The sequence below is a fragment of the Coenobita brevimanus genome, chromosome 52 (genome assembly GCF_032717465.1).
Source record: "Coenobita brevimanus isolate Jiangsu-jjx chromosome 52, ASM3271746v2, whole genome shotgun sequence".
Taxonomy (NCBI): Eukaryota; Metazoa; Arthropoda; class Malacostraca; order Decapoda; family Coenobitidae; genus Coenobita; species Coenobita brevimanus.
The window spans coordinates 7,662,812-7,677,811 of NC_137005.1; the positions used below are offsets into that span (position 1 = coordinate 7,662,812).

Sequence of the window (15,000 nt, forward strand, 5' to 3'; positions counted from 1 at the left end):
CCTGTCACTGCCGCACCTCACCTCGGTATTTTCTTTTTCTTACTCATGCAAAAGGGAAAAAGCTAAATGATGGAAGCACTGAAAAACTTGTCTTTTGCTGTCGCCACTATACGCCTGCCTGTCACTTTCTTACCTGTCCTGTCTCTGTCTCATCACTTCCTGTCACTGCCTCGCCTCTGCCTGTCACTGCCTCGCACCTGCCTGTCACTGTCTCATCCACATCTACCCACCACACACTTCATCCTAATCTTACGCCTTTCCTCTCTCCACCACACACCTCACACTTTATCCACCACACCCGACCCCCTCTCTCCACTATTTACCTCACCTCTCCACCACGCACCTCACTCTTACTTTCCACCTCACCCTCACCCTCTCTCTTACACACCACCTCACTCTCACCCTCTCTCTCTCTCACTGTCCTTCCCCAACACCTCTCCTCCTTTCTCACTCTCCACCACACTCACCTCTCTTTCCACACCCCTCGCAAAACTCTCAAGCCTGTTTACTCTCTCACGAACACGCACACGCAAAAACACTTACATGCACTCAACACCTCAACACACACCTCGTACGCCACACTCTCACTCCACACCTGTCAACTCACACCCACACATCTCACCCCGTACCTTTACCTACCACCCACACCAACACGCCTCTCACCCCATAACCTCACCTGTCATCCTACACCCACACCTTTCACCCACACCCTCACCTGTCACCCAACACCTACATCTGTCACCCACACCCACACCTGTCACCCCACACCCACACCTGTCACCCCCCCCACAACTGTCACCTACACCCTCACCCTCTCTCTCACTCACACCTTCACCCCTACCCCAACAACCTCATCCCACACCTCACACCGTCACCCCCTCTCCCACACCCTTTCTTTCTAACAGTGTATGACCCTTTGCCTAACTGTCCTCTGAATTCCACACCCGGACAGTCTGCTTTAGAATATGCACAATTTGGGCCTAAGAATAAATTAACTTTAAGAGTGGTTGAGAATATCGAACCAGGAACGCAATTAGCCTATACGAAATGTTGACAACGTACAAGGAAGTAATATCTGGTATGAAGGGAAAAAAATATTAACTGTGAACCAGACTGTGGGATTGGTGAAGCAAGGATGCCTAGTACGAGATGCCTGGGATGATTGTAGTGACCTCCAGGGGCGGCGACCCCCCTGGTTATGCCCCCCGCCTCATTGTCTCCGTTTTTATTTATTTATTTTTATGGTGTTTAGTAGGAAGAAAAAGGTTTTGGTCACGAGGGTGCAGTAGAGGCGAACAAAATAGTGTTAAAGCTTAATTGTATGGCGTAGGCTTCATGTTGTTAATTTTGTGTGTGTGTGTGTGTGTGTGTGTGTGTGTGTGTGTGTGTGTGTGTGTGTGTGTGTGTGTGTGTGTGTAATTCACCGGGTAGGTCAGGATCACTGGATGGTCGTGATCGTCAGCTTTTACCCCCCCGGATGGGAGCTGAGAGCTCATATAGTCCGATCTAAGGGCAAGGTTGTGACCTTCACACAAGCACACACCCGTCCCCTTGCTCAAGGGGGACAGTAACCACGCACTTCGTCAGTGAAACTTTTCGCAACCTGAGCGAGGCTCTAACTCCCGTCTACCAGATGGCAAGCGAGCGGTGTGTGTGTGTGTGTGTGTGTGTGTGTGTGTGTGTGTGTGTGTGTGTGTGTGTGTTTTGCCTGATTTATGTACCCCGGCATACTAGAGTTTTTTTTCTTTCTTTTCGTGTTTAGGAAAGAGTTTCTAATGTCATTCCTCTCTTTTCCCCACCCCCTCCCCTTCCACCTTGCCGGTTACAGCTCACCAGCTTCCCCCTCCATCTACTTCCCTTCTCTCCCTCTCTTCCCCCCTCCTCTTGACATAATTATTTGCATCGAGAAACGCCAGGTACATGAAAGTGGCTAGGGAACATTTTTTTTTTTTTTGAGAAAGCTTTGATTAATACTTTCGTCACGCCCACACCACCCAACTTACAAAGATGATTTTCACAGGATATACCAGCCACACCCTACCCTCCACTACTCTCCACCATCCCAGACCATCCCACGTACTCCTCTCCATCCTTTTCCCTCCCGAATTCATAAACCATACTCCTCTCGTTATGTCCACGCACCCTCCATCACCCCAGGTCGCCATATCCAGTTTCTTTTCTATCCCGTCCCCCTAAATACGAATAAATGTACATAAAACAAAATAAAATAAATAGTCTCTTGAAAAGTATTGGAAGAAGAAGGCTGTTTTTTTTTTTTTCCACATTGACCCGCGTGGATGTGAATGATTAAAGTTTGACCTAGGATGACCTCAGTGTATCTAGAAGGACCTGCAATGACCCTGATGGAGGCCTATTGTGACCCAGCTGGACATGAAATTGCACTAATGATCTAAACAAACGTGAACCAAACACTGAATGGACGGAAACAGAATAATCTCAAACTTAACCTGAAATGACGTATCTAGACCTGACACATGTGAATTTTGGACCTCCACTTACCATTTCCTCCGTCTCTCTCTCCTTCCTCTCTGCACACACTCACCTGTAAACAAAAGGAACGTTTTATTAGTACACACCGCCATATTGCAAAACTTCGGCCTATTAGAATTCATTTATCCCCGGCACTGCCTCTCTTTGGAACTCGTTTCCCCAAAATAATTTCCCCCCGAACTTCAGCCAACAGCAGTTCAAGTCCAACTGTTATTTTTTATTTTCATTTTTTTGATAAACAGAGGACACCTGTAATGTGATGTATGGATTTCTTTTCCTTCACCCGTTCATCTTCTTTTAAACGTAAACACAACTCCAGGCTCTTCAGTACGATGACCTTGATTAATCATTATATACATAAACACACAGACAGACAGACAGACAGATAAACAGACAGACAGAGACACACAGAGACAGAGAGAAATTCAGCCAGATTCGTCGCCCTGCCATGAACCTTTACATCCGGACACCTCCATCTTCGCAAATGCCAAAAATTCTCCTTCTAGCATCCCTACAGACATCACATAAGTTTATTCCCCGATTTCTCTTCCCTTGAGATATGTTTGTCACTTTTTCCTTGCTCCTTATCCATGCCTGGCACTCTGTTTACATGACGAGGAGAGCACGAAAATAACAAGGAAAAAATATGCTTCCTGCGAGTGAAAGGATGAGGGTAAATGTATGTTTGGTTGCAGTAGGAGAGTATCATATCTGTTTTATCTATCCGTCTATCTAGTCTTCGATCTACCTACTTATCTATCAGTCTATCTATCTGTCTATCTATTCTATCTATCTATTCTTATATTTCCGACGATATTATTTATTTTAGAAAGCAAATTGTAACTAAGAGGCAAATGAAGACTTTACCTGACGTCTCCAATTTATAAAGTCTCTTCTAGGGAGAATAAAATAAATATGTGAAAATAAAGTCATTGTCGCGAAAGGGTCAAGTATGTGAATATTCTCAGCTACTGTTTGGAAAAGGTACTTGAGTATCACTAATATTTCTTAGGGGTAAGATCACCAGGAGAGTGTATGTGAGTGAGGTGGAGGCGGGGAGAGGGAAGGGGAGACCGAGGATGAGATGCAGGGATGGAGTGGAGAGGTATATGAGAGAGGGGAGACTGATAATTAGATGGAGGGATGGAGTGGAGAGATATATGAGAGACAGGAGGGGGGGGAACCGACTATCAGGTGGAGGCATGGAGAGGTATATGAGAGAGGGGGAGACCGAGAAAGAGATGGAGGGATGGAGTGGAGAGGCATATGAGAGGGGGAGATGTGAGTTTGGGAGAGGGCATCAAAATGGCAGGTGACAGGGCGACATGGACGCGATTTGTCAATGGCCATCCTTTACGGAATTAGGGCGTCTGGCTAAAGATAGACAGACAGACAGATAGATAGAACTGTTGTAATTATAAAGTGTACGAGATTATATGAATTAATTTTAGGGTATAAATTCTCAGTTATTTTTTTCAAGTATATTTTTGACGGCCCAAAAAAATGACCTGTTTTTATCTTCAAGAGTGTGAGTGTTTGATGTTTTGTTATGAGTGTAAACATTAACATTTTCATTATTATTATTATTATTTAGCTAAGTACTCAGTTAGTTAGTTCCCCTTGTTGTGTTTTAGGATTTGTTAGTTAAGTTAGAATGGATTTAGGTAGGCATCACGGTTGGGGAAGGTGGGAAAGAATAATTGCACGTGGGTGTACCTTGGATTGCTTTAGGCCCTACCTGTGTCATTAAACAGGTGAGGCTTTCTTCTTTAATTGAGCAGGTTAATTATGGGAGGTCCTTAGCGAGGTCAAGAGGGAAGGAGAGGGGGAAGGAGAGGGCAGAGAAGGGGGAAAGAGAGGGGAGAGGAGGGGAAGAGGAGGCAGGGGAGGAGAAGGAAAGAAATTTGAGAGAAGGAAGAAGGAATAAAGGAAGAAAGGAAGAGGAAGTTTAAAAACAGGAAGGAAGAGAAACAGGAGGACGAAAAAGAGGAGGACCTGGAGGGAGGAAAAGAGGAAAAGAAGGAAGGAAAAAGGAAAAGAGAGGAGAAAGGGGGCTCTGAGGATAACAAGGAAGAAAGGCTGAGTGGAGGTGGAGGAGGAAGAGGAGGAGGAGAGAGCGTGAGGTGTAAAGGAGGGAGAAAGATGTGGAAGAAAAGAGGAATAAAAGAAGAGGAAGATGATCAAAAAAAGGAAGAGGAAGGAGAAGAAGACACAGGAAGAGAAGACACGAAGGGAGAGAGAGAGGAGTGTCATTCAAGCTGTCATTTCCCCTCACACCTCCTCTCTTCCTCCTCTCTTTTCCCCTCTTTCTCTCTCCTTTCTCCTCCTTTCACTTCCTTCTTTCTCTCCTCCACTCACTTTCCCTTCCTCTTTTCCTCCGGCCCTCCTCCTCTCACTCCTTCCTCTTCCTCCTTTTCTACCCTCGCATCCCTTCCCTCTCTCCTTCCTTCACTCTTCCCCTCATTTTTCCCTTCCTTCCATCTCTTCCCCTGACCCTTTACACATCCCCTCACCCTCTCTCACATTCATCCCCCTCCCCTCCCCTCCTCTCCCCTTCCCTTCCCCTCTTTTCCTTCCCCTCTTCCCCTCCCCTCGTTGCCAAGGAGACACTCAGGGCGGAAAACACAAGGACAGGACGAAGACGAAGAAGAAAAATATCTTTCCCTTTTCTTCTGTTTTCTTCGCTGGATTTCTCGCTTCACGGAGTCTGGATTTGGCTTGTGTGTGTGTGTGTGTGTGTGTGTGTGTGTGTGTGTGTGTGTGTGTGTGTGTGTGTGTGTGTGTGTGTGTGTGTGTGAGAAAGAGAGAGAGAAAGAATACGAAGAGGAATGTAGTAATAAAACTGATCTTGTTATGCCTGCAACTGTAACACTACATTGCGATTAAAATGACGATGACGATTATGATGATGATGATGATGGTGGTGGTGGTGTATTTTCAGTCATTATCTTTACATTTTTATCTTCCTCTTTCGACTCACAATCTCCTTATCATTTTTCTTTTCCAGACTCACTCTCCCAGACGATAAGAAAGGGGAAGGAGGAAGCTGGGAGAGGCCGCCAAGGTACGCTCCCGGGGCCAAGAACCTGTCGAACGGGGAGCAAAAACCGGGAACAAAACCGGAAGCAAAACCGGGGAGCAAAGTCGAGGGGCAAAACCGGAAGCAAAACCTGTGAGCAAAACCGGAAGCAAAACCGGGAGCAAAACCGGGAACGAAACCGGAAGCAAAACCGAGAGCAAATCCGACCGAAAACGAGATTATTATAAAATCGATCGAATTCCGAAGAAGTTTGAGGAGACGCTTGAAGTCGCCGTCCCCCCCCCTCTCAAAAAATAAATAAATAAATAAAAACGACCGAAAATCAGATAAAAAATAAAAACCTCTCGATCGAACCCCGAGGGAGCTTGGAGAAGATTTTTGAACCCCCCTCAAAAAAGGACCGAAAAAATAAAAAAAGTTAAAAAAATAATAATAATAATAAAACCCCTTGATCGAATTCCAAAGATGTTTTAAAAAGACGCTAGAAGCACCCGCTCTCCCCCTCCTCCAAGAAGGACTGTTCGAAATTAAAAAGAAAAAAACATATATGCAGTATATATACGGAATCTGAAAAATTGTTGGGTAAAAGAAAAATTGTAGAGTGAAGTCGAAACGAGGGTTAAAAACAAGCAAGGTATTGGGGACGGAAAAGCTGAATCGAAAGCCAAGGAAGGCTTAAGAGAAGAGAACGTCTAAATGAGAGACTGTTCGAGACTTAAGAAGAGAAAATGAACAACATCTAAAACTGTGTCGTAAAAGAAGACGTCTGGCGAAAAGGACGAGGAGGGAGGGAGACGGAAACTAAGGACGGATCAACGCTAGATCGAATCCCGAGAAGGCTTTCAGAGGAGACGTAGCAAAGACCCAAAGAGTGAGACCTGGAATTTTAAAAGAGAAACAGTTCCAGATCTAAAAATCGTGGCGTAAAAGAAAGAGTCCACAGTGAGGTCGAGACGAGAGGACAAAACAAACAGTGCGATTGGGACGGGAAAGAAAATCGGAAAGCGGGGAAATTGAGAACAGTGAAATCCAAAAGCCAAGAGAGAAAGACAAGAAGTAGGATATACGTTCAGTCAAAAACCACACTGAAATTAGAATACCAGAAAATGGAAAAAAATGTGTAATTAAACGAGAGGTGAAATCGGTACGTTGGGAGGGAGAGAGAAATTATGCCGTGAAAATAAAACCACAAACACCAATAAAGCCAAAGAAAATCAGTAGAGGGAAGGGGATACCAAGACGATAAGTAACGAGGGGTACAGTGAAAATAAAGAAAACATAACCCACAGTGAAACCAACGAAAGAAACCCAGTGAAACCAGGAAGACCTCCAGTGAAACCAAGAGTAGAAAGGAAGACACAGCAATATTGTAGTCAGAAATCAGAGTGCAACTTGGTCCCTGGCGAAACCCATACCCCCCAAAGAAGACGTCTATGTAATTACAAAATCCCAAATGAACATCTAGGGTAAACTACAATCCCCAAACAAATTTCCAAAAAAGATATTACGCATGAAAACAATCTCCAAAAAGTACCTATAAAAGTATATAAATCCCCCCAAAACAACCAGCTCAGAAAAATCCAAAAAACGATAAAAAGGGGACATTAAAGACGAAAACGAAATCCTTTACCTTAATCCCTAAAGGAAAATCCAGAATAAACACAAATCCCCAGTACAATATTCCAAAAAATCCCCCCAAACTGAAAACGGATATCTAGGGTGATAGCGAAACCCCTTAAAAGGAAAATCAAAGGTACAATCGAAGTGGAGAATCGAGGTTAAAATTGGAGTCCCGTGAATAATGCTGGACCGACAGGATGAGGGTCAGGGCGCGGAGGAGGTGGTGTGCGTCGGGTGTGGGGGTCGCATCACTGAGCGCTGGTTTTCGAAGACGCAGGAGGGGGTGTGGCACAGTGCCTGTCTGCGCTGCTTCGAGTGCCACCAGCCTTTGGAGGAGAAGTGCTTCGCTAAACACGGCCACCTGTACTGTCGCGAGGATTATTTCAGGTAACGACAAACTCTTTGCATTTTAACGTGGTCTAAAATTACTGTCTCTCCATCTTAAAAATTGCCATCGTTTCATCTTCACTGCTGAGTTATAAGATTATTGCTAGAATATTATACTATACTATTTTTACTCAAACTTGGCCAAAAATTACAATCTCTCCAGTACTGAGTTGCAATTAGAGATTAACACCAGATTACGAAGCTATACTTTTTTACTTTAACTTGGCCTAAAATTGCCATCTCCCCATCTCCAATACTGAGCTGTAACATGAGATTAACACTAAAACATGACGATAGGTGCGAAGTGAGACGAAAGGGATGTAGAGCTGTAGTACTAACTTTTTCTGCCACTGAGCTACGTGAAATAAGCTGCAAAGGGACACAAAACTAGGCCAGGTTAAGGAGGACGAGCAATGGTGACCTCTTTTTGATTTGGTATTCGTGGGATTGATGTGATATGGGCGGGAATACGATTAATAACGACACAGATTCTATAAATGACACAGATTACTGACGTCCCATGAGCAAATTAAATGATAAGGAAGAGATGTTAGAAAGCCTTCTTGTTGCTGCTCTTGCTGTTGGGGATCCGGGTTCATCCGAAACGTTAACCCGGTGGACTGCAGACTAAATATTCCCCTCTACAGTCCACCATCCTCCTTTTGGAAGATGGTGAGTTAAAGATCGTTTGGGTAACCAGGCAGTGAAGTTACCCAGCTATATCGGTGCCACCACGTGAAGGTGTCCCTCTCCAGCCTTCATAACTGACGAAAATACAACCCTAAGAATAAATTAATAGATTGTAGTTTTCGGGATGGAGATAACAAATTCCTTCTTCCTTCAAAACTCCTGGTACTGAGCACGGACGCCTTCACGTGGTGGCACTGATATAACCATGCTGCTCCACTGCACGGCTATACAAACACGACCATTTAAAAATACTACAAAAAATGAACCCATCTCAAACTCAAAAATTCGCAGCTCGAATCCGTCTTCCCACCACAAAACTCCTAAACACACAATTCCATCCGCCCCCACCCGCACCCATCCCCTCTCCATCACTCCAATGCTCCCTCCCTAACCCTCCACTCTGACCCCTACCAGCTCCCTGCCCCGACTCCCCATTCACTCCTTCATCTCCATATCCCATCCCCTCACCCATATATCCCCTCCCTCACCCCATCCCCAACCCTGACCCCCATGTCTCCTCCCTCTCCACACACCCTCCGTCACCCCCATGTCTCCTCCCTCACCCTTCCCCGTCACCCTAACCTTCCCTGCCACCTCCCCACCCTTCCTCGCCCCCCTGCCCCAATTAAATCCAACCACGTGACTACTCTGGACAATAACAAGGCGAGGGTAAGTTAATGAGACCTAGAGCTTCAAGGCCCCTTATGATGCACTGGTGAGAGAGAGAGAGAGAGAGAGAGAGAGAGAGAGAAAGGTGGAGGAAGAGAGAGAGAGTGAGGGAAAGAGAGAAAAGGGGGAACGGGAGAGTGAAAGGGGTAAAAGGGAGAAAGTGAGAGAAGAAGACGGAGAAGGTGAGAGAGAGAGAGAGAGAGAGAGAGAGAGAGAGAGAGAGAGAGAAAGAGAGAGAGAGAGAGAGAGAGAAATCATAAGAGCACACATGAACCACATATCTTTAAAGGGCAGGAGTGAGGGCGAGAAGGGGTGGTGAAGGAGAGAGTAAGGGAGAGAAAGGGTGAGACAGTAAGGGAGAGACAGTAACGGTGAGAGAGTAAGGGTGAGAGGGGAGTAAGGGAGATGGAGGGTGAGTAAGAGATCATTAGGGATGAGGGTGGAAGGGGTAGGGGTGAGGGGGAGAGTATTGGGGGTATAAGAGGATATGGGTGTGATTTACGTATAGATAGATAGACAGGTATATATACATGGAGAGAGAGAGAGAGAGAGAGAGAGAGAGAGAGAGAGAGAGAGAGAGAGAGAGAGAGAGAGAGAGAGAGAGAGAGAGAGAGAGAGAGAGGCGAGGTTAGAAGAACCACACATCTTTAAAGGGTTGGGGTGGCACGGAGGGTAAAGCCCTCTCCCTTTCTCTCTCTCTCTTACATGAGTAGGAGAGAGAGAGAGAGAGAGAGAGAATCATATTCATCCATGGGATGAAACAAAATGGCAAATGAGAAGGTAGGTGGGACTGAGAGAGATAGATAGATAGATAGAGAGAGAGAGAGAGAGAGAGAGAGAGAGAGAGAGAGAGAAAACAAAAAATGACACTGGAAAAAACAACTGCATAGATTGAAAGGGAAACGAGAGAGAGACAGAGAGAGAGAGAGAGAGAAAGAGAGAGATGTACTTATGGAAGGAAAATGGAGACTTAAAACTTCAAAATGAGGGAGAGAGAGAGAGAGAGAGAGGATAAAGGGGAGAGAGCCAAAGAGAAGGCTGGCCCTCCCAACGTGGCACTCCTCCAACACACACGTACACACGCACATGGACGTACATACACACATACACACACACATGGATACACGGTGGAAGCCTACTCATACACGCACACAGTCTCTCTCTCTCTCTCTCTCTCTCTCTCTCTCTCTCAAATAGTAACCCAGACTAAGGTACATTATTTTCCTTACAGTATTTTCTTCTTTATTTTTTATTCATTTATTTATTTATTTTTATAGAGACACTTTCCACGTTATTCTCAGCCCAAATCTTCGCCAAGAATAAATGTGTAGTGCAAGAGAGAATGGTGCTTAGTGGTGCAATTAGTAATACTCCTCGGCTCCAGTGACTCCCTCTCAGGTGAATTTAGTAGTGAGGTGTTAGGGAATATGAGTAATTTTGAGGAGAACGGTGCCAGTCAGAGAGAGAGAGAGAGAGAGAGAGAGAGAGGCAGACAGACAGACTGAGAATTTAGTGACAGAGTGAGAGATCGTGATACAGACTGAGAGAGAGAGAGAGAGGTAAAAATAAGCCGTGCGGCCATAGCGCCTAGCCTAGGGACCCGACCCCCCCCACGGTATCGATTTGAGGCCGCCATCTTGAAAATCCGGAGACCATCCTGCCTGTCGTTCTTGAGGAGGGAGGGAGGGAGGGGTGGAGGAAAGATGGAGGGAGGAAAGATGGAGAGAAGATGGAGGGGTGGAGGAAAGGTGGAGAGAATGTTAGGCGACTGTGGGGAAATGGAAGGATGGAGAGAAGACGGTGGAATGGAGGGACGATGGAGAGAAGAATGGAGAAGGAAGGTAGGGTGGAGGAAAGGAGGGATGGAGAGAAGATGGAGGAATGGAGGAAAGATGGAGGGAAATGGATGGAGAGAAGGAAGATGGAAAAATGAAGTGAAAATGAAAGGATCGAGGAATGATGTAGGCTAAGAAAGAGAAAATTATGAGGGAAGAATGGGGGAAGGAGAGAGAGAGAGAGAGAGAGAGAGAGAGAGAGAGAGAGAGAGAATCAGAGCTAGCTTTAGGCGAGACAAGCCGAGACACCATAACTTCTGAACCCTACCCTAGTGTTGTTCCCCCTTGGCTGCTCGTCCTGATGGGGCACCAGTCTCTCTCTCTCTCTCTCTCAAGGACTTAAGCCACTTCACCACGAGGGCTTAATTTTTCTTAATATTCTTTGGTTCCCAAACGATTTTTTTCAGCTGGGGAGTAGTTAATGAAGTCTCTCTCTCTCTCTCTCTCTCTCTCTCTCTCTCTCTCTCTCTCTCTCTCTCTTTCTCTCACCATTCACTTAAAATCCCAACACTTTTTCCATCAATGCAGCTGAAGGCCAAACAGAGAGAGAGAGAGAGAGAGAGAGAGACTTTCCCTCATATATACTACAAAATTTAGCGTAATTATTTTAGCTATGGACACAGTAACCGCTATATTTAAGTCTCCCTAAAATAAATAATATCTTACAAAAACAAAAGTCAAAAAAATCCGTCATAGGTCTGAAGTGGTCATTAAGTAGGCTCATTTATTCCTTAAGTGTATGTAAAGTGGTAATTACATCTAGCCTTTCAAATGCCACTAATTACATTCTTATTATATCTTTTTTTTCTCTTAATTAGGGTAAGGGGAGGGTCAGTTAGGTCTAAGGACTCTAATTAGGTCATTGAGTTTAAGGTAAAGGTGGTTTAGATTCACCTTTTATACTAATTACATGGTTATCAGTGTACCAGTCCTGCATGAGACAGAACTAGCACGTATTCAGTGTGGACGGTGGGTACTGGTGCTGAAATGGTGACATGTTATGGTGTATGGCTCCACTCTATCCTTACATCTCAGCCTTGGTTTCCCCCTAACCCCTCTCTCTCCCTTCACCTCCCTCACATACACTCTTCTAGTCAGTCTCTCCTCCTCTGCACCTCCACCTCACTCACGCACTCTTCTAGCCAGCCTCTCCTCTTGTCCCCCTCCCTCACTCACATACACTCTCCTAGTCAGTCTCTCATTCTCTCTCGACATGACCAACGCAGAGTAAATCACCTACCCCTTCGGTATTTAAGTAAAGCAATTAGGCTAATGTGGGTAATCAAGAAGTAATTCATCCTCTCACTTGAAGGAAATCGTCTGAAGGCAGGAAGAAGAGGATATTAAGCAAGACTCTTCACTCTTAAAAGCGTCATCCTTGTATTACGTCACGCTGCAAATTTTAACACAGGTGCACGCTAATCAGGTAATGCTATCGGCGGTACTCTTGTGTGGCTAGGAAGCTTAACACCTCTTCCTTAGAGACTTATTTTTGGACATGGCTGGCTTGTAATCTGTTTTCTCGTGTGTTTATGGAGCTTGCTAACATCTCTTACCTAGCGACTTATTTTTGGACATGGCTGGCTAATAATCTTTCGTAAGTTATTTATGGAGAGTATGGCGATAGTGGAAAGATTTGTGTGACGCAGAATAGGACAGTAAGGTGTAATAAGAAAAATAAATCGCTTAGAAAAAGGTGTTCCGGCGAGAATACGAGTCTAAGTGCAGTAATTTAATCTCTCTCTCTCTCTCTCTCTCTCTCTCTCTCTCTCTCTCTCTCTCTCTCTCTCTCAGGTATGTCAAGCACCCACTTCCTTATCACGCTAATTACACTTTTATCGCCCAGGTGTAATTCCTTAACCAGCATTACAGTGATGTCGCACCGTCAATACTGAATCAAGTCGAGTAATTCCAAGCACTCGTTAACTGTCTGTGGTATTACAAGTAGGACGGGAGTGACGGCGGGGGGGGGGGGGGTTGTGTCGTGACGAAATGTGGTCGCTACTTAATCTCAGGCTCCTATGACTCATTCACATCTGCAAATCCACAGAGATCGTTTCCTAAGAGGGATGAAAATTCTTGGAGACCCCCTTTTTGGTGTTTGGGTAAATAAACGCTGTTATTATTATTATTATTATTATTATTATTCGTAGTCTCATTCTTCTTCTATTCTTTCTCCGCCTTCTTCTTCTACTTCGTCTACTGCTACTGCTACTGCTACTACTATTACTGCAACTGCTGCTACTACTACTATTACTGTGTTCTCCTTCCTCTTGCCCTCCTCCTCCTCCTCCTCCTCTTCCATCTCCTACGATCCTTAAGCCACTAGGAAATGAGACCCGGGAATGGAAGGAACCCACATAAATATATCCGTATTAAGGTCTTCTCGTGACACAGCTTCCAGGAGTATTTCGTCTACGTGTCGCTGATAATAACAACAGCCTCTCTCAATTTCCTCTCCACACTTCCTCTCTCTTAAGTGTCAGATTTGGCTGTCTATCTATCTATCTATCTATCTATCTGTAGCCCGACGCCCTAATCCAGCAAAGGGTGGCCGCAGACATAACGCCTCCAAGTCGCTCTGTCACCCACCATTTGACTGCCCTCCTCACAACTCACTCCCCTCTCCTTCCACTTCAGAATTTCCAGCAACAGGGATGATGAAAATGTCGAGAGCAATAATTTTCTTGGTATTGGCATTATCGCGTTTAGAAATGGATAAATACCGTGTGAGAAATTCTATCTATCTATCTATCGCCAGACGCCCTAATCTCGTAAGACGTGACCACAAACAAATAGCCTCCATGTCGCCCTGTCCCCCGCCATTCACTATGAGAAATTGCTAAGACATAATGATCAAGTACTGCTGGACAATTTTATGCTATTAAGTCGTTCATGAACAATATTATGCCATCAAGCACTTGTGAGCACTATTATAGTTAGATTTTCCCCATACGAATCAAAATCTTAAAAAAGCACTTTCTCAAGAACGTGGAAAATATAGACCTTCTTCTTTATTGTACTTTATTTGCGGTAAAATAGAAGCATGACATCTTTCGGCACGTGTTTAATATTATGTAAAGGTTATTTTCACACGATATTTTTCCATTTTAAATGCGATTCGTGCTCTTAAAGCGAAAATTATCAGTGCCCATATTTTCAACTTCCTTCTGGCCCAAAATTCGCAAAAGCCCAATTCATAGTCCAGTGTTTCAAAATAATATATATAAACAAGGCTTCAGTTAATTTAGGATATTAATTTTTGTGTCTGTCACTCCTACAGTTTTTTTTTTTCTTAACTTGGCCCAGATTTTCGTCCTTTTGCAGTGTCCTTCAGGTAGCTTAGTAACAAAAAAAAAAAAGTGAGTGAGAGAGAGAGAGAGAGAGAGAGAGGGTGAGTGAGTGCTTCCGCTCCACCTCTTTTCCACTGCATTCTTCGTGACTAGTACACTGTATTCTAACGTTAATCTGTTCTTACAACTCAGCATTCATAAGTAGGGATGACAGCTTTAGGCCAAGTTAGAATGAAAGGCGTATACCATCTGGACATCACTCCGTCATCATTCATCTCAATTTTACGAATTTTATTATACGTGTTTTTGATGTGATTCTGGACTTTAATTTTTGTCAATATTTTTCTTCATATTATCAGCTACACATTTGATTTTAGGGTCAATATATTTTTTTTATTAATATTTATTCTTGACCATCAATTATTTCGCCATCATTTTAATTAAGCTGGATTTGGATATTGATTTGTACTTTTCATTTTTTACTTTCCTATACAAGGAAGAAGGAACCAAAGGCCAGTTGCTAGTATTACTCTAAGCGTGATTAGAATATTGATTTTTACTCCGATGATTCCGCTTGACTTTACTGGGGCATCTAATTCTTTACATTAATATTTCTCCCGATATTTCGTGCTTCGTGATATATATTTTTTACTAATATCCCTTTAATTATTATTGTTTGCTCGAGTATATATCGTTATTACACCAGAGTATTAATTTTAAATAACTTGGACTTTGAATTTTGCTGCAGTATGTGAATTATTATTATTATTATTATTATTATTATTATTATTATTATATGGTTCAGTATATTAATAGTTATCATCATCGTTATTGTTATTATTATTATTATTATATGGTTCAGTATATTAATAGTTATCATCATCGTTATTGTTATTATTATTATTATTATTATTATTATCATTATTATTTGAAAATTAATTTTTACGTATTAATT

The 15,000-nt window shown here is 43.7% G+C and overlaps 1 protein-coding gene across 1 annotated transcript in view; it reads left to right on the forward strand.

Annotated features, from left to right (window-relative positions):
- Window positions 1-7,163: 7,163 nt before the first annotated feature.
- Window positions 7,164-15,000, forward strand: part of LOC145400389 (LIM/homeobox protein Lhx2-like) — a 66,504-nt gene continuing 58,667 nt past the window's right edge. Inside the window, exon 1 of the mRNA XM_080272904.1 lies at window positions 7,164-7,558. Within this exon, the coding sequence (XP_080129030.1) occupies window positions 7,353-7,558 (206 nt within the window). The 5' untranslated portion in view covers window positions 7,164-7,352. The remainder of the gene's footprint in view (window positions 7,559-15,000) is intronic.